The sequence below is a fragment of the Bombina bombina genome, chromosome 1 (genome assembly GCF_027579735.1).
Source record: "Bombina bombina isolate aBomBom1 chromosome 1, aBomBom1.pri, whole genome shotgun sequence".
NCBI classification, from domain to species: Eukaryota; Metazoa; Chordata; class Amphibia; order Anura; family Bombinatoridae; genus Bombina; species Bombina bombina.
In genome coordinates, this window is record NC_069499.1 from 926,766,766 (window position 1) to 926,793,830 (window position 27,065).

General features: G+C 41.7%; 1 protein-coding gene across 1 annotated transcript in view; it reads right to left on the reverse strand.

The window, feature by feature from the left end:
- The window catches only part of EDC4 (enhancer of mRNA decapping 4), a 425,877-nt gene that overhangs the window by 243,071 nt on the left and 155,741 nt on the right, over nucleotides 1-27,065 (reverse strand). The window contains exons 12-16 of the mRNA XM_053715906.1: nucleotides 8,559-8,739; nucleotides 8,000-8,072; nucleotides 7,191-7,282; nucleotides 2,261-2,442; nucleotides 1,524-1,609 (exon numbers count right to left, since the gene is read on the reverse strand). Coding sequence (XP_053571881.1) covers nucleotides 1,524-1,609; nucleotides 2,261-2,442; nucleotides 7,191-7,282; nucleotides 8,000-8,072; nucleotides 8,559-8,739 — 614 coding nt within the window. The remainder of the gene's footprint in view (nucleotides 1-1,523; nucleotides 1,610-2,260; nucleotides 2,443-7,190; nucleotides 7,283-7,999; nucleotides 8,073-8,558; nucleotides 8,740-27,065) is intronic.

Below are 27,065 nucleotides of genomic sequence, written 5' to 3' on the forward strand. Positions count from 1 at the left end.
GTCTAAGATATCAGAATCCTCCATAATCTTGGAATTACAAAAATGACAAACACTAACTGGCACCCTTTTTACAACCCCAATGGCTGGGGCACTCACCACATCCTGTGAACCAGACAACCCACGAGCTAGACTCTCTCTGTCGCCACACAGCATACGGAAGTGGGAAACAATGTAACCGCACCCGTCACGAGGTGCACCGTGCCAGTCACAAAAAAAGGGCTTGCAATCTTAAGAGATCGCACCATTAAGATAAGGCAGTTATGTTCCATAAAAGCCATGAGCCTAGTATTGCTACACACTAGCAGATAGAACCATATAACAAACATGATTAAAGTCCCCCCTGTTCAATAACCCCCCTCAGGAGATATTAACCCATGATTCCTTTTTAAGATAAAAGGAGTCCCACTGGGACCCTACCTTCTATAGTTAGCATTACATTCACATATTGAAAAAAAATGAAACAATCTTACCAGAATCTGCGCCGTGGAACAGGAACACAGCCCTTCAAGTGTGACAGATAGTAGCCTCGCTTCTGACATGAACTTAAAGGGACACTGTACCCAATTTTTTTCTTTTGTAATTCAGAAAGAGCATGAAATTTTAAGCAACTTTCTAATTTACTCCTATTATCAATTTTTCTTCGTTCTCTTGCTATCATTATTTGAAAAAGAAGGCATCTAAGCTTTTTTTGGTTTCAGTACTCTGGACAGCACTTTTTTATTGGTGGATGGATTTATCCACCAATCAGCAAGGACAACCCAGGTTGTTCACCAAAAATGGGCCGGCATCTAAACTCACATTCTTGCATTTCAAATAAAGATACCAAGAGAATGAAGAATATTTGATAAAAGGAGTAAATTAGAAAGTTGCTTAAAATTTCATACTCAATATGAATCACAAAAGAAAAATTTTGGGTACAGTGTCCCTTTAAGTGAATACAAGCAGGCAGCAAAACTCGTCAACGCTGATTGCCAAGGAGCTGTTAAAATGAGTCAGGATGGTTTCGCAGAAAGACTCTCCCTGCATCTCCGGACTCTAAACTTCATCCATGCTCTCACTGAGAGGCTGACAGGATTACTTAAAACTCCAGTCCCATTTCAAAGAGTACTACCCTCCATAAGAGACTCTCTCAAACTTCTGATACTTCTCTGCCAACCTCCTGTGACGAAAGGCAAAGCATGACTGGGGGATGAGGGGAGTGGGGGAGGTATTTAAGGCTTTGGCTGGGGTGTCTTTGCCTCCTCCTGGTGGCCAGGTTCTAAATTTCCAAAAGTAAAGAATACAACTGTGGACTCTTCCCGTTTAAGAAGAAAAATACATTTAAAAAAAAAAGGGGAGACGAACAGCTCACCCCTATGAACAGAAGCTATTGTGCAAACAGCAGCGGGTAAGGGAGTGAGAGAAGGATTTAAAATGCTGAATAAGACGTAATAAAGACAGAGGGACACAGACTAAGACATGAGAATGGAATACTTTATAAAAAAGGTTAAATGTGCCAGTAAAGTAATAACCTTTAAAGTTACCTGGAAATAATTGTATCATTGGCAGCAGCACTGCTTATAGGAGTAACGGCTGTGAGGGAGCTGATGCTGCTCCCAGGAGAGGTAATCTGTTAAAAAGAAAGATTTAGCTCATCAAAAATACATACAGGATTACGTTCTACCTTAAAGAATGAATCAAGCAGTGTTTATAATTTGAATAGTTCTAGTCTTATTGTCTTTCCCGATATTTCTTTCTCCTCTATGTACATTTTACAAGAGGGTAAATACAGCAATTTTCTGTGAGCCTAATTACTGGCGTTTGCCTGCAATATACTGATTTAAAGGGACAGTCTACTCCAGAATTGTAATTGTTTAAAAAGATAGCTAATCCCTTTATTACCCATTCTCCAGTTTTGCATAATCAACACAATTATATTAATGTACTTTTAACCTCTGTGATTACCTTGTATCTAAGCCTCTGCAGACTGCTCAATTATTTCAGTTCTTTTGACAGACTAGCATTTTAGCCAATCTAGCTGTGAAAACCTATCAAAAGCATTGAGATAAGGGGTGCCCTTCAAGGGCTTAGAGATTAGCATATGAGCCTACCTAGGTTTAGCTTTAAACTAAGAATACCAAAGGAACAAAGCAAATTTGATGCCAAAAGTGATTTGGAAAGTTGTTTAAAATTGCATGCCCTATCTGAATCATGAAAGTTTAATTTTGACTAGACTGTCCCTTTAAGCATGTTTTACAGATTAAAGAGATACGAGATTTACCTGTGGTAGTGAAGAGCTGGGGGTCATGAAAGCATCAGGTGTCATAAGTTTAGGCTTGGGATCTGCTGGGAGTAGAATGAAGTCTGTAGTGAGCCGTCTGAGGTCAGGCTGGGATCCATGCAAAGAACCATGTGCTGAAGGTAATCGTTCTCCTCCAAGATCTGCAAGGTGATCCGGAATGCCTAAGAAGTCATTAAAATAATACATATAAATTAAGACATTTTTAGATGGAATAAAGGCTTTAAATGTAGTGCTAGATAGGCAAGAATATTGTTTTCATGGTATTAATCAACATTTTACAGCTAGAGCAGATCAATCAAAGTGGAATGAAATCTCTAATATTAAAAATGTGATAAATTATACAAAAAGATACAGAAATATTAATTCTATTGTATGGTACATTGCTATGATAAACACTAAATCAGATGATTTAAAGCACTGGTTTTCCTCAGGCCTCCCCAACAGACCAGGTTTCCATTATTACCTTGAATGAGCGCAGGTAAAATAACCAGGTTTACTAATTAGCTGATTATTTCACCTGTGCTCCAGTTAAGATATCCACAAAATGTGGCCTGATAGGGGAGGCCGGAGAACAGGTTTGAAAGCAATGTAGCTACCCTTCAGGAAAAGCTTAAAGGGACACTGAACCCAAATTTTTTCTTTCGTGATTCAAATAGAGCATGCAATTTTAGGCAACTTTCTCATTTACTAATATTATCAAATTTTTTTTCGTTCTCTTGCTATCTTTATTTGAAAAAGAAGGCATCTGAGCTTTTTTTGGTTCAGCACTCTGGACAGAACTTTTTATTGGTGGATGAATTTATCCACCAATCATCAAGAACAACCCAGGTTGTTCACCAAAAATGGGCCGGCATCTAAACTTACATTCTTGCATTTCAAATAAAGATACCAAGAGAATGAAGAAAATTTGATAATAGGCGTCATAGAAAGTTGCTTAAAATTTCATGCTCTTTCTGAATCACGAAATAAATTTTTTTGGGTTCAGTGTCCCTTTAATAATGCTTTATTGCATTGGACATATATGACCATCAGAAAAGTGCTGTGTTTGTGCCAGTTAAAGAAATAAAAAAAAACATAATTTATGCTTACCTGATAAATTTATTTCTCTTGTAGTGTATCCAGTCCACGGATCATCCATTACTTGTGGGATATTCTCCTTCCCAACAGGAAGTTGCAAGAGGATCACCCACAGCAGAGCTGCTATATAGCTCCTCCCCTCACTGCCATATCCAGTCATTCGACCGAAACAAGACGAGAAAGGAGAAACCATAGGGTGCAGTGGTGACTGTAGTTTAATTAAAATTTAGACCTGCCTTAAAAGGACAGGGCGGGCCGTGGACTGGATACACTACAAGAGAAATAAATTTATCAGGTAAGCATAAATTATGTTTTCTCTTGTTAAGTGTATCCAGTCCACGGATCATCCATTACTTGTGGGATACCAATACCAAAGCTAAAGTACACGGATGATGGGAGGGACAAGGCAGGAACTTAAACGGAAGGAACCACTGCCTGTAGAACCTTTCTCCCAAAAACAGCCTCCGAAGAAGCAAAAGTGTCAAATTTGTAAAATTTTGAAAAGGTATGAAGCGAAGACCAAGTCGCAGCCTTGCAAATCTGTTCAACAGAGGCCTCATTTTTAAAGGCCCAGGTGGAAGCCACAGCTCTAGTAGAATGAGCTGTAATCCTTTCAGGGGGCTGCTGTCCAGCAGTCTCATAGGCTAAGCTTATTATGCTCCGAAGCCAAAAGGAGAGAGAGGTTGCCGAAGCTTTTTGACCTCTCCTCTGTCCAGAGTAAACGACAAACAGGGCAGATGTTTGACGAAAATCTTTAGTAGCCTGTAAGTAAAACTTCAAGGCACGGACTACGTCCAGATTATGCAAAAGACGTTCCTTCTTTGAAGAAGGATTAGGACACAATGATGGAACAACAATCTCTTGATTGATATTCCTGTTAGAAACCACCTTAGGTAAAAACCCAGGTTTGGTACGCAGAACTACCTTGTCTGAATGAAAAATCAGATAAGGAGAATCACAATGTAAGGCAGATAACTCAGAGACTCTTCGAGCCGAGGAAATAGCCATCAAAAACAGAACTTTCCAAGATAAAAGTTTAATATCAATGGAATGAAGAGGTTCAAACGGAACTCCCTGAAGAACTTTAAGAACCAAGTTTAAGCTCCACGGGGGAGCAACAGTTTTAAACACAGGCTTAATCTTAACCAAAGCCTGACAAAATGCCTGGACGTCTGGAACTTCTGCCAGACGCTTGTGCAAAAGAATAGACAGAGCAGAGATCTGTCCTTTTAAAGAACTAGCTGATAAGCCTTTGTCCAAACCCTCTTGGAGAAAGGACAATATCCTAGGAATCCTAACCTTACTCCATGAGTAACTCTTGGATTCACACCAATAAAGATGTTTACGCCATATCTTATGGTAGATTTTCCTGGTGACAGGCTTCCGAGCCTGTATTAAGGTATCAATGACTGACTCGGAGAAGCCACGCCTTGATAGAATCAAGCATCCAATCTCCATGCAGTCAGTCTCAGAGAAATTAGATTTGGATGATTGAAAGGACCTTGTATTAGAAGGTCCTGCCTCAGAGGCAGAGTCCATGGTGGAAGAGATGACATGTCCACTAGGTCTGCATACCAGGTCCTGCTTGGCCATGCAGGCGCTATCAGAATCACCGATGCTCTCTCCTGTTTGATTTTGGCAATCAGTCGAGGGAGCAGAGGAAACGGTGGAAACACATACGCCAGGTTGAAGAACCAAGGAGCTGCTAGAGCATCTATCAGCGTTGCTCCCGGGTCCCTGGACCTGGATCCGTAACAAGGAAGCTTGGCGTTCTGGCGAGACGCCATGAGATCCAGTTCTGGTTTGCCCCAACGATGGACCAGTTGAGCAAACACCTCCGGATGGAGTTCCCACTCCCCCGGATGAAAAGTCTGACGACTTAGAAAATCCGCCTCCCAGTTCTCTACGCCTGGGATGTGGATCGCCGACAGGTGGCAAGAGTGAGAGACTGCCCAGCGAATTATCTTTGAGACTTCTAACATCGCTAGGGAACTCCTGGTTCCCCCTTGATGGTTGATGTAAGCCACAATTGTGATGTTGTCCGACTGAAATCTGATGAACCTCAGTGTTGCTAACTGAGGCCAAGCTAGAAGAGCATTGAATATTGCTCTTAACTCCAGAATATTTTTTTTTTTTACAGTGTATGTAATAAGTTAGCAGAGCATTGCACCCACTTGCAAATGGATGATTAACCCCTTAATACCAAAAACGGAATAACAAATGACAAAAACGTTTTTTAAAACAGTCACAACAACTGCCACAGCTCTGTGGCTTTTTACCTCCCTCAATACAACTTTTGAAGCCTTTTGAGCCCTTCAGAGAAGTCCTGGATCATGCAGGAAGAAGCTGGATGTCTGTGTCTGTAATTTTTGCTGTGCAAAAAAACGCCAAAATAGGCCCCTCCCACTCATATTACAACAGTGGGAAGCCTCAGGGAACTGTTTCTAGGCAAAATTCAAGCCAGCCATGTGGAAAAAACTTAGGCCCCAATAAGTTTTATCACCAAACATATGTAAAAAACTATTAAACATGCCAGCAAACGTTTTAAAATACACTTTTATAAGAGTATGTATCTCTATTAATAAGCCTGATACCAGTCGCTATCACTGCATTTAAGGCTTTACTTACATTACTTCGGTATCAGCAGCATTTTCTAGCAAATTCCATCCCTAGAAAAATATTTTAACTGCACATACCTTATTACAGGAAAACCTGCCCGCTATTCCCCCTCTGAAGTTACCTCACTCCTCAGAATATGTGAGAACAGCAAAGGATCTTAGTTACTTCTACTAAGATCATAGAAAACGCAGGCAGATTCTTCTTCTAAATACTGCCTGAGATAAACAGTACACTCCGGTACCATTTAAAAATAACAAACTTTTGATTGAAGAAATAAACTAAGTATAAAACACCACAGTCCTCTTACGACCTCCATCTTAGTTGAGAGTTGCAAGAGAATGACTGGATATGGCAGTGAGGGGAGGAGCTATATAGCAGCTCTGCTGTGGGTGATCCTCTTGCAACTTCCTGTTGGGAAGGAGAATATCCCACAAGTAATGGATGATCCGTGGACTGGATACACTTAACAAGAGAAAAATGTCTGACGTGCATATTTGCGATCCCGGTGTATTAAATAAGCCTACATTTTAAGTAGAAATATGATCAAACTAGGCATCAATTGTTTTCCAACATCAAGGCAATAATTCTCTTGTGAACAGTGAGAAGCCAAATCCAAAATAACAAATACTAATAAAGAAGCATTCAATATAATTCCGCATAATTTAATGGCACAAATTAATTTATAGAATAATGTCCCACCTTAAAGGGACACTAAACCCCAAATTTTTCTTTCATGATTCAGGTAGATAACACAATTTTAAACTACATTCCAGTTTACTTCTATTATCTAATTTGCTTCATTCTTTAGATATCATTTGCTGAAGAAATAGCAACACAGATGGGTGAGCCAATCGCATGATTCATCTATGTGCAGCCACCAATCATCATCTACTGAGCCTATCTAGATATGCTTTTTAGCAACAAATATCAAGAGAATGAAGCAAATTGGATAATAGAGGTAAATTAGAAAATTGTTGAAAATACCATGCTCTTTATAAATTATGAAGAAAAAAATTGTGTTTCATATCCCTTTAACAGGACAGCACATCATTGTACACACTCAATACTCTAGATTTATCAGACTGACAAGGTTTGGTTACCGATCACCGATATCGCCACCTTATTGTCAGAACATACAATCACTATAAGAAAACCAGTAATATGCCTGCACTACCATACTACTGTATGACGTTGTAATAGTGTCTGTACATACCAAAATCTTCATGAGGCCTGCGAGGAGTGATAAGTGCAGCAGATTCAGGAATCTGATGAGGTTGGAACCAGATCTGCACATCTTGTAGTGCCCTAAAAAGAGAACACTATTAATGTTTCAAGTATTTTCCTTTTTACTAGTATTTTGCATTTTAGTAGCACAACCTATTAATGGCAGTAATATATATATAATCAACCAATCACAAGCAAATCATTTTAGAAATTCTAGATGCATATAGCTTTTTTATATACATAATTTTCTTTATATTATCAGCTGTAGACAACTTGAACTTTTACATTTTTCAGTGAAAAAAAAATACAAATTACAAGTGTCGTGCTGTTTAGCGCTTTCGCTCGCACAAACACGGCCAGAAGTAAAAACATTTAACACCATTCATATTACAAGTTGAAAGTAAAAGGTTTGCGCGCGAGTGAACCTCGACGTGCGCCAACTGAGGACTTCGGGTATCATGACCTTGTTAACAATTTTTGCTTGCGCGCTAACCAGACACTGGATTAGACCTACTCCACAGAAGGTAGTTATGAATATTTTACAGTGTACCCCACACAGAAGAAAATACTCCTATCTATATATCAAAATATACATACATACACACACACAAAGGACTTTAAACTTCCAGCGGTTAAGGCTGACCTAGAAATTGCAGCGGACGACCCAGAACTTGACCTTAACCTTTTCCTCTGGGCTAGTAGACCAACCCCTGACCAGCAAGCCACAGTGACATTTTGTTTTTTTTTTAATAAATAACAGATTTGTTCAAAACTAGACAGTAATAGAGACATACATACTTTGTGTGTACACAGAAGAGTTTTATAAGCACACCAGCAGCTGACTCCACTGCTTCAGTCTCCTGAGATTCTTCTACAGAAGAAACAGACAGAGGAACATATAACCCAGTGGATTCACTTATGTATCAAGATCTCTAAAGACAAATTCTGAGTTAAATAGAGTTACAGATGAGCACCAAAACCCCACAAGCACTGCAGTCTTTAATTGGAGAGGGAAGAGATCATTATTAAACAAGTACCAGTTTTGGAATGAATAGGCCATTCTGCATCCACTACTTTTTATTTCCCAAATTTTCTAGTAAAACGTATAAAAAAAAAAATATGATGCTCTTACACTTAGCATTACAAAACATCAGTTTATTTCCAAAGTGTTAAATGCAAACAGGACTAAGACCTTATTTAATATATTTGTAATTTTAAGCTATTTTAAAAAAACTGTAAAGGAGGACAATTACGGGACATAGTCTACTATGTGTTATTTTGACATTTATTGCGTGCCAAAAGTGAACAAATCACTTTTACAACTCCCCTTTAGGTTCCCAATCAAACACCTACTAACCTTGGTTGATACCATCACTCTCTTCCTCTGCAGGAAGAACTTCTGTATGCCGAAGACGACAACGACTAACATCTTGAATACCAAAACTAAGGACAGGGTGGGTGAGAAGAAACTCTGAGATGGAAGTGAAAGATGCTTTCCCTTCATCCTGATTTTGTATTAGTTCCATTACATACAAAACCTACAAAATAAAACCAATCACAATCATGTCAGATTTTGTCTGCTGATGCTCACAAAAGTTTTTTTGTTTCTTCTTCAATTCTTCAATAAAAACAACCCAAATTAAATGTCAGCTTTTTAACCAAAAAAAAATTATGCTTACCTGATAAATGTATTTATTTCTTGACACGGTGAGTCCACGGATCATCATCAATTACTGTTGGGAATATCACTCCTGGCCTGCAGGAGGAGGCAAAGAGCACCACAGCAAAGCTGTTAAGTATCACTTCCCTTCCCACAACCCACAGTCATTCGACCAATATATAATTATATAACAAAAAACTGTCTGAATAACAGGGTGGGCCGTGTACCCACCGTGTCAAGAAAGAAAGAAATTTATCAGGTAAGCATAAATTTAGTTTTCTTTCTAATGACACAGCGAGTCCACGGGTCATCATCAATTACTGTTTGGAATCAATATCCAAGCTAGAGTACACATATAAGGGAGGGACAAGACAGGCAACCTAAACAGAAGGCACCACAGCTTGAACAACCTTTCTCCCAAAAGAAGCCTCAGCCGAAATAAAACAAATTTATAGAATTTGGAAAAACTATGCAAAAATGACCAAGTTGCAGCCGTGCAGTCCTGATCCACGGAAGCTTTATTTTTTAAATGAAGAAGAAACAGCTTTCATGGAATGAGCTGTGATTCTATTAGACGGTTGTTATCCAGCAATCTCATAAGCCAAATGAATAATACTTCTCAACCAGGGAAAGGAAAAATGGCAGAAGTCTACTAACCCTCACATTTAAATTAAATTAAAGGTCTGAGAAGCATTCTGCTCGACCGGGCTGTTCGGGGGATCTGAACCTATAGCTCTGTGCTTACTACTCTGTTTACTTGTGTGTTGAGCCACAGCCAGTTCTAGTCCGGAAAAACAAAGCGGAAGACTGACGAAAAGGCCTTTGACGCTTGCAAAAAGAACTTAAGAGCACGCACAACTTTCCAGTTGTGAAATAAATATTCCTTATGAGAAGGATTAGGACAGAGAGAAGGAACAACAAATTCCTGATAATATACTTGTCCGAAACAACCTTAGGAAGAAAACCAAACTTGGTACAGGGAACTGTGTTATCTGCTGAATATAAGATAAGGAGAATCACACAGCAGAGTTCAGAGACTCTCCGAGCAGAAGGAATTCCAAGAAATAACTAAATTTGAATGGAATGCATAGGCTCAAACAGAGCCCGTTGTAAAAAAAAGAACAAACAAAGTTAAGACTCCAAGGTGGAACAACAGACTCAACACAGACCTGATACTAACCAGGGCCGGACAAGAGATTGCACACTTGGCACATCCTCCAGACGCTTAGCAAAATTAAAGATAGGCTAGTGAAAACAAGACAAGGTGCAAGTAGCTGCAGCTGGCTTCAAACTACGGTTATCCTCTTGCTAGATAGCTAAGATGACCATCAGGTTACCAAAACTGGTTTGAAGAAAATCAAACCCTTCATGGAAATTGACTAACAAACCCTTCTCCAGACCATCTTGTAGAAGGATAAAATTTCTAGGATCCAGACTCTACCTCAAAAGGAACTCTTGGATTTTCCACAAATAGATATGTACGCCATAACCTATGGCAATCTCATGATCTAAATGACCAACAAAGAAAAATAAATAAAAACAGCATTTAGGCAAAACTAAAATGTCTAATCTCCAAGCGGACAACTGCAGCAACGAAATTAAGATGAAGGAAGGATTCTGGATCAGAAAGTCCTTCTTCAGAGGCAGACTCCAAAGAGGAGAGACTGCATTTTCAGTATGTCTGCAAACCAAATCCTGCGATGCCGCGTAGGGGCTAATAAAAACCCGCCGCTCTCTCCTGTAGATTACGAGCATTCATTTGTGAAAGGAGAATAAAAGAAAAACATAATTTATGCTTACCTGATAAATTCCTTTCTTCTGTTGTGTGATCAGTCCACGGGTCATCATTACTTCTGGGATATTATCTGCTCCCCTACAGGAAGTGCAAGAGGATTCACCCAGCAGAGTTGCTATATAGCTCCTCCCCTCTACGTCACCTCCAGTCATTCGACCAAAGACCAACGAGAAAGGAGAAGCCAAGGGTGTAGTGGTGACTGAATTATAATTTAAAAAATATTTACCTGCCTTAAAAAAACAGGGCGGGCCGTGGACTGATCACACAACAGAAGAAAGGAATTTATCAGGTAAGCATAAATTATGTTTTCTTCTGTTATGTGTGATCAGTCCACGGGTCATCATTACTTCTGGGATACCAATACCAAAGCAAAAGTACACGGATGACGGGAGGGATAGGCAGGCTCATTATACAGAAGGAACCACTGCCTGAAGAACCTTTCTCCCAAAAATAGCCTCCGAAGAAGCAAAAGTGTCAAATTTGTAAAATTTGGAAAAAGTATGAAGCGAAGACCAAGTTGCAGCCTTGCAAATCTGTTCAACAGAGGCCTCATTCTTAAAGGCCCAAGTGGAAGCCACAGCTCTAGTGGAATGAGCTGTAATTCTTTCAGGAGGCTGCTGTCCAGCAGTCTCATAAGCTAAACGTATTATGCTACGAAGCCAAAAAGAGAGAGAGGTAGCAGAAGCTTTTTGACCTCTCCTCTGTCCAGAATAAACGACAAACAAGGAAGAAGTTTGGCGAAAATCTTTAGTTGCCTGCAAGTAGAACTTGAGGGCACGAACTACATCCAGATTGTGTAGAAGACGTTCCTTCTTTGAAGAAGGATTTGGACACAAGGATGGAACAACAATCTCTTGATTGATATTCCTGTTAGAGACAACCTTAGGTAAGAACCCAGGTTTAGTACGCAGAACTACCTTGTCTGAGTGAAAGATCAGATAAGGAGAATCACAATGTAGGGCTGATAACTCAGAGACTCTTCGAGCCGAGGAAATAGCCATTAAAAATAGAACTTTCCAAGATAACAATTTTATATCAATGGAATGAAGGGGTTCAAACGGAACACCCTGTAAAACGTTAAGAACTAAGTTTAAACTCCATGGCGGAGCAACAGTTTTAAACACAGGCTTGATCCTAGCTAAAGCCTGACAAAAGGCCTGGATGTCTGAATTTTCTGACAGACGCCTGTGCAACAAGATGGACAGAGCTGAGATCTGTCCCCTTAATGAGCTAGCCGATAAACCCTTTTCTAAACCTTCTTGTAGAAAAGACAATATCCTAGGAATCCTAACCTTACTCCAGGAGTAATCTTTGGATTCACACCAGTATAGGTATTTACGCCATATTTTATGGTAAATCTTTCTGGTAACAGGCTTCCTAGCCTGTATCAGGGTATCAATAACCGACTCAGAAAAACCACGTTTTGATAAAATCAAGCGTTCAATTTCCAAGCAGTCAGCTTCAGAGAAGTTAGACTTTGATGTTTGAATGGACCCTGAATCAGAAGGTCCTGTCTTAGAGGTAGAGACCAAGGCGGACAGGATGACATGTCCACTAGATCTGCATACCAAGTCCTGCGCGGCCATGCAGGCGCTATTAGAATCACTGATGCTCTCTCCTGTTTGATTTTGGCAATCAATCGAGGAAGCAGCGGGAAGGGTGGAAACACATAAGCCATCCTGAAGTTCCAAGGTGCTGTCAAAGCATCTATCAGAACCGCTCCCGGATCCCTGGATCTGGATCCGTAGCGAGGAAGTTTGGCGTTCTGGCGAGACGCCATGAGATCTATCTCTGGTTTGCCCCAACGTCGAAGTATTTGGGCAAAGACCTCCGGATGGAGTTCCCACTCCCCCGGATGAAGAGTCTGGCGACTCAAGAAATCCGCCTCCCAGTTCTCCACTCCCGGGATGTGGATTGCTGATAGATGGCAAGAGTGAGACTCTGCCCAGCGAATTATCTTTGATACTTCTATCATTGCTAGGGAGCTTCTTGTCCCTCCCTGATGGTTGATGTAAGCTACAGTCGTGATGTTGTCCGACTGAAACCTGATGAACCCCCGAGTCTTTAACTGGGGCCAAGCTAGAAGGGCATTGAGAACTGCTCTCAATTCCAGAATGTTTATTGGCAGGAGACTTTCCTCCTGACTCCATTGTCCCTGAGCCTTCAGAGAATTCCAGACAGCGCCCCAACCTAGAAGGCTGGCGTCTGTTGTTACAATTGTCCAGTCCGGCCTGCTGAACGGCATCCCCCTGGACAGATGTGGCCGAGAAAGCCACCATAGAAGAGAGTTTCTGGTCTCTTGATCCAGATTCAGAGTGGGGGACAAATCTGAGTAATCCCCATTCCACTGACTCAGCATGCACAATTGCAGCGGTCTGAGATGTAGGCGTGCAAAGGGTACTATGTCCATTGCTGCTACCATTAAGCCGATCACCTCCATGCATTGAGCTACTGACGGGAGTTGAATGGAATGAAGGACACGGCATGCATTTAGAAGCTTTGTTAATCTGTCTTCTGTCAGATAAATCTTCATTTCTACAGAATCTATAAGAGTTCCCAAGAATGGAACTCTTGTGAGAGGCAAGAGAGAACTCTTCTTTTCGTTCACTTTCCATCCATGCGACCTTAGAAATGCCAGAACTAACTCTGTATGAGACTTGGCAGTTTGAAAGCTTGAAGCTTGTATCAGAATGTCGTCTAGGTACGGAGCTACCGAAATTCCTCGCGGTCTCAGAACCGCTAGAAGGGCACCCAGAACCTTTGTGAAGATTCTTGGAGCCGTAGCCAATCCGAATGGAAGGGCTACAAACTGGTAATGCCTGTCTAAGAAGGCAAACCTTAGATACCGGTAATGATCTTTGTGAATCGGTATGTGAAGGTAAGCATCCTTTAAATCCACTGTGGTCATGTACTGACCCTTTTGGATCATGGGTAAAATTGTCCGAATAGTTTCCATTTTGAACGATGGAACTCTTAGGAATTTGTTTAGGATCTTTAAATCCAAGATTGGCCTGAAAGTTCCCTCTTTTTTGGGAACGACAAACAGGTTTGAGTAAAACCCTTGTCCTTGTTCCGACCGCGGAACCGGATGGATCACTCCCATTAATAATAGATCTTGTACACAGCGTAGAAACGCGTCTTTCTTTATTTGGTTTGTTGACAACCTTGACAGATGAAATCTCCCTCTTGGGGGAGATAATTTGAAGTCTAGAAGGTATCCCTGAGATATGATCTCTAGCGCCCAGGGATCCTGGACATCTCTTGCCCAAGCCTGGGCGAAGAGAGAGAGTCTGCCCCCCACTAGATCCGGTCCCGGATCGGGGGCCCTCGGTTCATGCTGTCTTAGGGGCAGCAGCAGGTTTTCTGGCCTGCTTGCCCTTATTCCAGGACTGGTTAGGTTTCCAGCCTTGTCTGTAACGAGCAACAGCTCCTTCCTGTTTTGGTGCAGTGGAAGTTGATGCTGCACCTGCTTTGAAATTCCGAAAGGGACGAAAAGTAGACTGTCTAGCCTTAGCTTTGGCTTTGTCTTGAGGTAGAGCGTGGCCCTTACCTCCTGTAATGTCAGCGATAATTTCTTTCAAACCGGGCCCAAATAAAGTTTGCCCCTTGAAAGGTATATTAAGTAATTTGGACTTAGAAGTTACATCAGCCGACCAGGATTTTAACCACAGCGCCCTACGTGCCTGAATGGCGAATCCTGAATTCTTAGCCGTAAGTTTGGTTAAATGTACTACGGCCTCCGAAATGAATGAATTAGCTAGTTTAAGGACTCTAAGCCTGTCCGTAATGTCGTCCAGCGTAGCGGAACTAAGGTTCTCTTCCAGAGACTCAATCCAAAATGCTGCCGCAGCCGTAATCGGCGCGATGCATGCAAGGGGTTGCAATATAAAACCTTGTTGAACAAACATTTTCTTAAGGTAACCCTCTAATTTTTTATCCATAGGATCTGAAAAAGCACAGCTATCCTCCACCGGGATAGTGGTACGCTTAGCTAAAGTAGAAACTGCTCCCTCCACCTTAGGGACCGTTTGCCATAAGTCCCGTGTGGTGGCGTCTATTGGAAACATCTTTCTAAATATTGGAGGGGGTGAGAACGGCACACCGGGTCTATCCCACTCCTTGGTAACAATTTCAGTTAATCTCTTAGGTATAGGAAAAACGTCAGTACTCGCCGGTACCGCAAAGTATTTATCCAACCTACACATTTTCTCTGGTATTGCAACAGTGTTACAATCGTTAAGAGCCGCTAAGACCTCCCCTAGTAATACACGGAGGTTTTCCAATTTAAATTTAAAATTTGAAATATCTGAATCCAATCTGCTTGGATCAGAACCGTCACCTACAGAATGAAGCTCTCCGTCCTCATGCTCTGCAAGCTGTGACGCAGTATCAGACATGGCCCTAGAATTATCAGCGCACTCTGTTCTCACCCCAGAGTGATCACGCTTGCCTCTTAGTTCTGGTAACTTAGCCAAAACTTCAGTCATAACAGTAGCCATATCTTGTAATGTTATCTGTAATGGCTGCCCAGATGTACTAGGCGCCATAATATCACGCACCTCCCGGGCGGGAGACGCAGGTACTGACACGTGAGGCGAGTTAGACGGCATAACTCTCCCCTCGCTGTTTGGTGAAATTTGTTCAATTTGTACAGATTGGCTTTTATTTAAAGTAGCATCAATACAGTTAGTACATAAATTTCTATTGGGCTCCACCTTGGCATTGGAACAAATGACACAGGTATCTTCCTCTGAATCAGACATGTTTAACACACTAGCAATAAACATGCAACTTGGTTACAATCTTATTTAACAAAAACGTACTGTGCCTCAAAGAAGCACTAAACGATTAAATGACAGTTGAAATAATGAACTGAAAAACAGTTATAGCATCACTCTGTAAAAACAACACAACTTGTTAGCAAAGGTTTGTTCCCATTAGTAAAGTAACACTAATTAAATTTTAAACATAAAAATCACAGCAACGTTTTAAAACACAGTCACTACATAAGTCTCACAGCTCTGCTGAGAGAATCTACCTCCCTTCAAAGAAGTTTGAAGACCCCTGAGTTCTGTTAGAGCTGAACCGGATCATGCAGAAAATACAAGAGTAACTGACTGGAAATTTTTGATGCGTAGCAAAGAGCGCCAAAAACGGCCCCTCCCCCTCACACACAGCAGTGAGAGAGAAACGAAACTGTCATAATCAAAACAAGCAAACTGCCAAGTGGAAAAATAATGCCCAAATATTTATTCACTCAGTACCTCAGAAATGCAAACGATTCTACATTCCAGCAAAAACGTTTAACATGAATTAAATACCTATTAAAAGGTTTAATGTACTTTTACAGAGTAATTCCGGTGAAATACCATCCCCAGAATACTGAAGTGTAGAGTATACATACATGTCATTATAACGGTATGGCAGGATTTTCTCATCAATTCCATTCAGAAAATAAAAACTGCTACATACCTCAATGCAGATTCAACTGCCCGCTGTCCCCTGATCTGAAGCTTTTACCTCCCTCAGATGGCCGAGAAACAGCAATATGATCTTAACTACTCCGGTTAAAATCATAAGAAAAACTCTGGTAGATTCTTCTTCAAACTCTGCCAGAGAAGTAATAACACGCTCCGGTGCTATTGTAAAATAACAAACTTTTGATTGAAGTTATAAAAACTAAGTATAATCACCATAGTCCTCTCACACCTCCTATCTAGTCTTTGGGTGCAAGAGAATGACTGGAGGTGACGTAGAGGGGAGGAGCTATATAGCAACTCTGCTGGGTGAATCCTCTTGCACTTCCTGTAGGGGAGCAGATAATATCCCAGAAGTAATGATGACCCGTGGACTGATCACACATAACAGAAGAAACACCAGGGCATCTAACAGGGCGGTCAACGGTTCACTTTACCATGAACCGAACTAGGAACTCTGGCAATCAAAATGAGCCAATTCAAGAGCTTCCCCAATCAAAGGGTCTAGCTAGAGACCACCCCTGTATGGGAAAACACTACCCGAGATGAAACATCTGACTGATCATAATTCCAATTCTTGAATGTCCTCCCCTGACAAGAGGACTACAGACAGACAGCCAGTGTGAGCATCCGCCCACTGAACATTCCACACCTGCAGCATGGTAAAAGAACACTGAGTTCCTTCCTAATGGTTGAGATAAACCATTGATATGATATTGTCCCACTGGAACTACACCAACAACTACTAAGGCCCAGCCATCAGAGGCTTGAAATCTCGCTCTCCACTCCCTGATGTTAAAGGGAAGAGCAGACTCTTAACTAAACCCAGGCTGCTTATAAGACAGCAGGTTACCTAGGGATTTCTCCAGAAGCACACGCCCTGACACAGAAAAACCCGAAAAACCACTAGAGGAAGGAGACTATAACAAAATCCATTCACTGAGATAGATCCAAGAAATCTTCCTATTTGGAAACAACCAAGGGAAAATAATCCCACTTCAGCAAATGAGCTTGCTATTGGCTAGACATAGGACTGCAGGGAGAGGAAAAGGAAAAATTCCTTAAATATTTGACCACTATGAGACCTCATCCTCCAGCGACCCCAGGTGGTCTCCCATCCATGTAATGACCAGACCTGGCCAACTTAAGCTTCCGAAGATCTGACGGAAGTGGGTTAAAAGCAAGTAGCCTCCACTGGATTCAAACTCAAAGTTTTCAGTTCAGCTTGCTAGACAGACAAGCTAACCACTAAGCCACATAGACCTGCTGCAGTAATGAAACAATGGTCCATTCATCACCCTTGTAGATGAAATAAGGGGATTCTATCACAGATTCAATCCCATCCACGGGAAAGGACGGAAGATACCTGAACCATATATTGTCCTGAAAAAACATCCTTAGACCCAAAATCCTTCTCAGAAGCTTGAGAAGATTCCGTTCAAAGAAAATATAAATTCTAAGTTTGTTCTGAACAGGCCCTCATGACCAAGGAGAAAAGATACTAGGTAAAAATCTAGAACCTGTTCCCATACTGGAACGGGAATTAGCCCTCCTCGAGAGGAGGTCCTGAACCTATTCCGGGAAAGTCTTACAACCAGCACCCGAAGGTGGATTTGAACCCTGAACCTTCTTGCTTGCAATCCCAGTGAGCTAGCCACTAAGCCACAACAGAGCATCTCATCTTTCCCTCCAAGGACAGGGGAAAATTATGGTTGAATATCCTAAAAGGAAATGCCAGAAGTGTGGATTAGAGGAAACATAAAATATTAACTATGCAACTGCAAAACTATAAAGTCTAAGCTGTACCCCCCAAGGCCACAGGTAGGCTCCCCGCTCACCAAGATTTCGGCCATAAAAACCAGCGGCTGGTACAGTCAGTCTAAGAGACAAGGCATTGTTCCAGCTTCTAAACCATAGATCCAAAAAGAGCTAGCTAACTCAACATGGATCAAAGTTCTCATAGCTAAAGAAGGAAGTCCTAGTAAAGACATTGTGCATTATAAAGGAGACAGTGACAGGAGATTCCTTTAAAGGACGGAAGACAGGCAAAAGATATCCCCAACTTCTCATTTTCCTGAGAAAATTCCCATAGCACGTCAAGAACACTTCCTCAGGGAAGGAGATAGAACTGATAAAGTTTACAAAACTTCAAAGGTTGACAATGACAGGTGGGTCGGTATCGTCCAAGTAGCTAAAACCTCCTATAACATTACAAGAGGTGTTGACGCATACATCTGAAGGAGACTACTTCAGTATCAGATGAAGGAATTAAACTGTCCAAATCTGAGTTCGCCCTCTGAAACTACCGGCAATTCCCCTCAACTTAAAAGAAGATGAACATGTGTAGCAGCATGTGAAACAGAAATCCTATTATCTGAAACATTAAATGTCCTCTTGCATTTTTCCTGAAAACAGGGAGAAACAGACCAGCCGCAGAGGTTATCGGAGCTATAATTCTGTATGCAAATACACTCCTCCAGAAGAATAAGAGGAATCGCAGGGCACTGCATGTCACGCCATAGAGGCTTGGGACAATAAGGAGAAACAGCAGCATCGCCTAGACAGTATCATCCTGAGAGACATTGGGCTAAGTTCCCTATAAAAATTTTATAAAAAAACTCTAAAATGTAGTTTAAAGCAGATGTGTCCGTAGGAGCAGACATTAAACTCCCACCCAAAAAACAAACCAAAAAGAAAACAATAAAACTTGTCTTGTCACTTTAAAAAATAAAATGTCAAGGACTAAGCAGAATCTATATAAGAAGCTGCCTATGGTACAGAATACTATGCTTATAGTACAAACAAGCATATATAAACATATATACAAGCATACTATCAATACTATTCTTATTACAAGAACTAAGGGTTCTCCTAAAAAACACAAAACTGTCACTTTAACAAAACTGCCCATAACATATGTAATGACAAAGTAATAATCTACTGAAATACTAAAAAACTGTCCCTTAAGCGTTTAGGAGACAGAATTGAAAACTGCAGGATTCCTCAGATCTCTAAATCTGGCACTGAATCCCCTAGATAAAAGGACACCTTAAATACTATATGTTGATATGTATTACTGATGGGTAGTACACGCAGGTAGAAAACCTCACTGCTCGGATTTCCGAGTCACGTGACCAGGAACCGAGCGCAGAAAAAAAATGGCACTTCCGCTACCTCTCTGAGGAGAAATAAAAGGCAAAAACAACATGAAGCCTAAAATTCAAGAGAGCAACATACCCAGTTCAGAGAGAAAAAACTGAGTACCATAGTTAACTCTTCTCCACGGACAGACTACCTAGACACCACCGCTCCCCTAGGAAACAGAAGATACATGAGGGAGAGGTAAAACGGACTGAGAGTACGCAGTGCTTAATAAAGTCCGCGCTGCCAGCCGCTAAGGAAAAAAACATAATTTATGCTTACCTGATAAATTCCTTTCTTCTGTAGTGTGATCAGTCCACGGGTCATCATTACTTCTGGGATATTACTCCTCCCCAACAGGAAGTGCAAGAGGATTCACCCAGCAGAGCTGCATATAGCTCCTCCCCCCTACGTCACTCCGAGTCATTCGACCAAGGACCAACGAGAAAGGAAAAGCCAAGGGTGAAGTGGTGACTGGAGAATAAATTAAAAAATATTTACCTGCCTTAAAAACAGGGCGGGCCGTGGACTGATCACACTACAGAAGAAAGGAATTTATCAGGTAAGCATAAATTATGTTTTCTTCTGTTAAGTGTGATCAGTCCACGGGTCATCATTACTTCTGGGATACCAATACCAAAGCAAAAGTACACGGATGACGGGAGGGATAGGCAGGCTCTTTATACAGAAGGAACCACTGCCTGAAGAACCTTTCTCCCAAAAATAGCCTCCGATGAAGCAAAAGTGTCAAATTTGTAAAATTTGGAAAAAGTATGAAGCGAAGACCAAGTTGCAGCCTTGCAAATCTGTTCAACAGAGGCCTCATTCTTGAAGGCCCAAGTGGAAGCCACAGCTCTAGTAGAATGAGCTGTAATTCTTTCAGGAGGCTGCTGTCCAGCAGTCTCATAAGCTAAACGAATTATGCTACGAAGCCAAAAAGAAAGAGAGGTAGCGGAAGCTTTTTGACCTCTCCTCTGCCCAGAGTAAATGACAAACAGAGAAGACGTTTGTCGAAATTCCTTAGTTGCCTGTAAGTAAAATTTTAGAGCACGGACTACATCCAGGTTGTGCAGTAGACGTTCCTTCTTTGAAGAAGGATTTGGGCATAAAGAAGGAACAACAATCTCTTGATTGATATTCCTGTTAGTAACTACCTTAGGTAAGAACCCAGGTTTAGTACGCAGGACTACCTTATCCGAATGAAAAATCAAATAAGGAGAATCACAATGTAAGGCTGATAATTCAGAGACTCTTCGAGCCGAGGAAATAGCCATTAAAAATAGAACTTTCCAAGAGAACAACTTTATATCAATGGAATGAAGGGGTTCAAACGGAACGCCCTGAAAAACATTAAGAACAAGGTTTAAACTCCATGGTGGAGCAACAGTTTTAAACACAGGCTTAATCCTGGTCAAAGCCTGACAAAAAGCCTGGACGTCAGGAACTTCTGACAGACGTTTGTGTAACAGAATGGACAGAGCTGAGATCTGTCCCTTTAATGAACTAGCAGATAAACCCTTTTCTAAACCTTCTTGTAGAAAAGACAATATCCTAGGAATCCTAACCTTACTCCAAGAGTAACCTTTGGATTCACACCAATATAGGTATTTACGCCATATCTTATGGTAAATCTTTCTGGTAACAGGTTTCCTAGCCTGTATTAAGGTATCAATAACTGACTCAGAAAACCCACGTCTTGATAAAATCAAGCGTTCAATTTCCAAGCAGTCAGCTTCAGAGAAGTTAGATTTTGATGTTTGAAGGGACCCTGTATCAGAAGGTCCTGTTTCAGAGGTAGAGACCAAGGTGGACAGGATGACATGTCCACCAGGTCTGCATACCAAGTCCTGCGTGGCCACGCAGGTGCTATTAGAATCACTGATGCTCTCTCTTGTTTGATTCTGGCAATCAATCGCGGAAGCAACGGGAAGGGTGGAAACACGTAACCATCCTGAGGTCCCAAGGTGCTGTCAGAGCATCTATCAGGACTGCTCCTGGATCCCTGGATCTGGACCCGTAACGAGGAAGCTTGGCGTTCTGTCGAGACGCCATGAGATCTATCTCTGGTTTGCCCCAACGTCGAAGTATTTGGGCAAAGACCTCCGGATGAAGTTCCCACTCCCCCGGATGAAAAGTCTGACGACTTAAGAAATCCGCCTCCCAGTTCTCCACTCCCGGGATGTGGATTGCTGACAGGTGGCAAGAGTGAGACTCTGCCCAGAGAATTATCTTTGATACTTCCATCATAGCTAGGGAGCTTCTTGTCCCTCCCTGATGGTTGATGTAAGCTACAGTCGTGATGTTGTCCGACTGAAACCTGATGAACCCCCGAGTTGTCAACTGGGGCCAAGCCAGGAGGGCATTGAGAACTGCTCTCAATTCCAGAATGTTTATTGGCAGGAGACTCTCCTCCTGACTCCATTGTCCCTGAGCCTTCAGAGAATTCCAGACGGCACCCCAACCTAGAAGGCTGGCGTCTGTTGTTACAATTGTCCAGTCTGATCTGCTGAATGGCATCCCCCTGGACAGATGTGGCCGAGAAAGCCACCATAGAAGAGAATTTCTGGTCTCTTGATCCAGATTCAGAGAAGGGGATAAGTCTGAGTAATCCCCATTCCACTGACTTAGCATGCACAGTTGCAGTGGTCTGAGGTGTAAGCGTGCAAAGGGTACTATGTCCATTGCCGCTACCATTAAGCCGATTCCCTCCATGCATTGAGCCACTGACGGGTGTTGAATGGAATGAAGGGTGCGGCAAGCACTTTGAAGTCTTGTCAGCCTGTCCTCTGTCAGGTAAATCTTCATTTCTACAGAATCTATAAGAGTCCCCAGGAAGGGAACTCTTGTGAGTGGAACGAGTGAACTTTTCTTTTCGTTCACCTTCCATCCATGTGAACTTAGAAATGCCAGCACTAACTCTGTATGAGACTTGGCAGTTTGAAAGCTTGAAGCTTGTATCAGAATGTCGTCTAGGTATGGAGCTACCGAGATTCCCCGTGGTCTTAGTACCGCCAGAAGAGCACCCAGAACCTTTGTGAAGATTCTTGGAGCTGTAGCCAATCCGAATGGAAGAGCCACAAACTGGTAATGCCTGTCTAGGAAGGCAAACCTTAGGTACCGATAATGATCTTTGTGAATCGGTATGTGAAGGTAAGTATCTTTTAAATCTACAGTGGTCATGTACTGACCCTCTTGGATCATAGGTAAAATTGTCCGAATAGTCTCCATCTTGAACGATGGAAATCTTAGGAATTTGTTTAGGATCTTTAAGTCCAGGATTGGTCTGAAAGTTCCCTCTTTTTTGGGAACCACAAACAGATTTGAGTAAAACCCCTGTCCCTGTTCCGATCGTGGAACTGGATGGATTACTCCCATTAACAAGAGCTCTTGTACGCAGCGTAGAAACGCCTCTTTCTTTGTCTGGATTGTTGACAATCTTGACAGATGAAATCTCTCTCTTGGAGGAGAGTATTTGAAGTCCAGAAGGTATCCCTGAGATATTATCTCTAGCGCCCAGGGATCCTGAACATCTCTTGCCCAAGCCTGGGCGAAGAGAGAAAGTCTGCCCCCCACTAGATCCGATCCCGGATCGGGGGCCCTCAATTCATGCTGTCTTAGGGGCAGCAGCAGGTTTCCTAGTCTGCTTGCCCTTGTTCCAGGACTGGTTAGGTTTCCAGCCTTGTCTGTAGCGAGCAACAGCTCCTTCCTGTTTTGGTGCAGAGGAAGTTGATGCTGCTCCAGCTTTGAAATTACGAAAGGAACGAAAATTAGACTGTCTAGTCTTGGCTTTGGCTTTGTCCTGAGGCAGGGCATGGCCTTTACCTCCTGTAATGTCAGCGATAATCTCTTTCAACCCGGGCCCGAATAAGGTCTGCCCTTTGAAAGGTATATTAAGCAATTTAGACTTAGAAGTAACATCAGCTGACCAGGATTTTAGCCACAGCGCCCTGCGTGCCTGAATGGCGAATCCTGAATTCTTCGCCGTAAGTTTAGTAAGATGTACTACGGCCTCCGAAATGAATGAATTAGCTAGTTTAAGGACTCTAAGCCTGTCCGTAATGTCGTCCAGAGTAGCTGAACCAATGTTCTCTTCCAGAGACTCAATCCAGAATGCCGCTGCAGCCGTGATCGGCGCAATGCATGCAAGGGGTTGCAATATAAAACCTTGTTGAACAAACATTTTCTTAAGGTAACCCTCTAACTTTTTATCCACTGGATCTGAAAAAGCACAGCTATCCTCCACCGGGATAGTGGTACGCTTAGCTAAGGTAGAAACTGCTCCCTCCACCTTAGGGACCGTTTGCCATAAGTCCCTTGTGGTGGCGTCTATTGGAAACATTTTTCTAAATATCGGAGGGGGTGAGAACGGCACACCGGGTCTATCCCACTCCTTAGTAACAATTTCAGTAAGTCTCTTAGGTATAGGAAAAACCTCAGTACTCGTCGGTACCGCAAAATATTTATCCAACCTACACATTTTCTCTGGTATTGCAACTGTGTTACAATCATTCAGAGCCGCTAACACCTCCCCTAGTAATACACGGAGGTTTTCCAGTTTAAATTTAAAATTTGAAATATCTGAATCCAGTCTGTTTGGATCAGAACCGTCACCCACAGAATGAAGTTCTCCGTCCTCATGTTCTGCCACCTGTGACGCAGTGTCTGACATGGCCCTAATATTATCAGCGCACTCTGTTCTCACCCCAGAGTGATCACGCTTACCTCTTAGTTCTGGTAATTTAGCCAAAACCTCAGTCATAACAGTAGCCATATCCTGTAATGTGATTTGTAATGGCCGCCCAGATGTACTCGGCGCTACAATATCACGCACCTCCCTCTGAGCGGGAGATGTAGGTACTGACACGTGAGGCGAGTTAGTCGGCATAACTCTCCCCTCGTTGTTTGGTGAAATTTGTTCAATTTGTACAGATTGACTTTTATTTAAAGTAGCATCAATACAGTTAGTACATAAATTTCTATTGGGCTCCACTTTGGCATTGCAACAAATGACACAGGTATCATCCTCTGAATCAGACATGTTTAACACACTAGCAAATAAACTTGCAACTTGGAAATACAATTCAATTAGAATAATATTAAAACGTACTGTGCCTTTAAGAAGCACAGAAGATCTATGACAGTTGAAAATTAATAAATTGAAACAGTTATAGCCTCAATCCTTGTAAACAACACAACTTTAGCAAAGGTTTAATCCCATTAGCAAAGATAACAAATTCTGAAAGCAGGAAACAAATTACAGAATAAACGTTTTTTATCTCAGTCAAACTATAATTCTCACAGCTCTGCTGAGAGAAATTACCTCCCTCAAAATAAGTTTTGAAGACCCCTGAGCTCTGTAGAGATGAACCGGATCATGCAGGGAATACAATGAGTTGCTGACTGAAATATTTGATGCAGTAAAAGCGCCAAAAAAACGGCCCCTCCCCCTCACACACAGCAGTGAGGGAGAACAGAAACTGTCAGAAAAACAGATTAAGCAACTGCCAAGTGGAAAAATAGTGCCCAAACATTTATTCACTCAGTACCTCAGTAAATGAAAACGATTTTACATTCCAGCAAAAACGTTAAACATAATCTCTAGTTATTAAACAGCTTTATGTATTTCTTACAGTGTAATTCTAGTGAAGTACCATTCCCCAGAATACTGAAGTGTAAAGTATACATACATGACATTATATCGGTATGGCAGGATTTTCTCATCAATTCCATTGTCAGAAAATAAAAACTGCTACATACCTCTATGCAGATTCATCTGCCCGCTGTCCCCTGATCTGAAGTTTACCTCTCCTCAGATGGCCGAGAAACAGCAATATGATCTTAACTACTCCGGCTAAAATCATAACAAAAACTCTGGTAGATTCTTCTTCAAACTCTGCCAGAGAGATAATAACACACTCCGGTGCTATTTTAAAATAACAAACTTTTGATTGAAGATATAAAACTAAGTATAATCACCATAGTCCTCTCACACATCCTATCTAGTCGTTGGGTGCAAGAGAATGACTGGGAGTGACGTAGGGGGGAGGAGCTATATGCAGCTCTGCTGGGTGAATCCTCTTGCACTTCCTGTTGGGGAGGAGTAATATCCCAGAAGTAATGATGACCCGTGGACTGATCACACTTAACAGAAGAAAACTCCCCCTAACTAGGCAATGTCCTAAGCATACATGTCATTCATTTTTACATACAAATAAACAATTTAAGGGAAAAAACAAAATTTATGCTTACCTGATAAATTTATTTCTTTTGTGGTGTATCCAATCCACGGGTTCATCCATTACTTGTGGGATATTCTCCTTCCCAACAGGAAGTTGCAAGAGGACACCCACAGCAGAGCTGTCTATATAGCTCTTCCCCTAACTGCCACCCCCAGTCATTCGACCGAAGACAAGCAAGAAAAAAGGAGAAATTATAGGGTGCAGTGGTGACTGTAGCTTAAAAATAAAAAAACACCTGCCTTAAAATGAGAGGGCGGGCCGTGGACTGGATACACCACAAGAGAAATAAATTTATCAGGTAATCATAAATTTTGTTTTCTCTTGTAAAAGGTGTATCCAGTCCACGGATTCATCCATTACTTGTGGGATACCAATACCAAAGCTTTGGGACACGGATGAAGGGAGGGACAAGGCAGGAACTTAAACGGAAGGCACCACTGCCTGTAAGACCTTTCTCCTAAAAATAGCCTCCAAAGAAGCAAAAGTATCAAATTTGTAGAATTTAGAAAAAGTATGAAGCGAAGACCAAGTCGCCGCCTTACAAATCTGTTCAACAGAGGCCTCATTTTTAAAAGCCCATGTGGAAGCCACCGCTCTAGTGGAATGAGCTGTAATTCTTTCAGGAGGCTGCTGGTCAGCAGTCTCATAAGCTAAGCGGATTATGCTTCTCAGCCAAAAAGAAAGAGAAGTTGCCGAAGCCTTTTGGCCTCTCCTCTGTCCAGAGTAGACAACAAACAAAGCAGATGTTTGACGAAAATCCTTCGTAGCTTGTAAATAAAACTTTAAAGCATGAACCACATCAAGATTGTGTAAAAGACATTCCTTCTTTGAGGAAGGATTAGGACATAATGAAGGAACAACAATCTCCTGATTGATATTCTTATTAGATACTACCTTAGGAAGAAACCCAGGTTTGGTACGCAAAACTACCTTATCTGCATGGAAAATCAGATAAGGGGAATCACACTGTAAAGCAGATTACCCCGAAACTCTTCGAGCCGAGGACATAGCTACTAAAAACAGAACTTTCCAAGATAAAAGCTTAATATCTATGGAATGCAAAGGTTCAAACGGAACTCCTTGAAGAACTTTAAGAACTAAATTTAAACTCCATGGCGGAGCAACAGGTTTAAACACAGGCTTGATTCTAACCAAAGCCTGACAAAATGCCTGAATGTCTGGAACCTCAGCCAGACGTTTGTGCAAAAGAATAGACAGAGCAGAAATCTGTCCCTTTAAGGAACTAGCTGACAATCCTTTCTCCAATCCCTCTTGGAGAAAGGATAAGATTCTAGGAATCCTGACATTACTCCATGAGTAACCCTTGGATTCACACCAATGAAGATATTTACACCATATCTTATGATAGATTTTCCTGGCGACAGGCTTTCGAGCCTGAATTAAGGTATCAATGACCGACTCGGAAAAAACACGCTTTGATAGAATCAAGCGTTCAATCTCAAGCAGTCAGACGCAGAGAAATTAGATTTGGATGTTTGAAAGGACCTTGAAGTAGAAGGTCCTGCCTCAGCGGCAGAGTCCATGGTGGAAA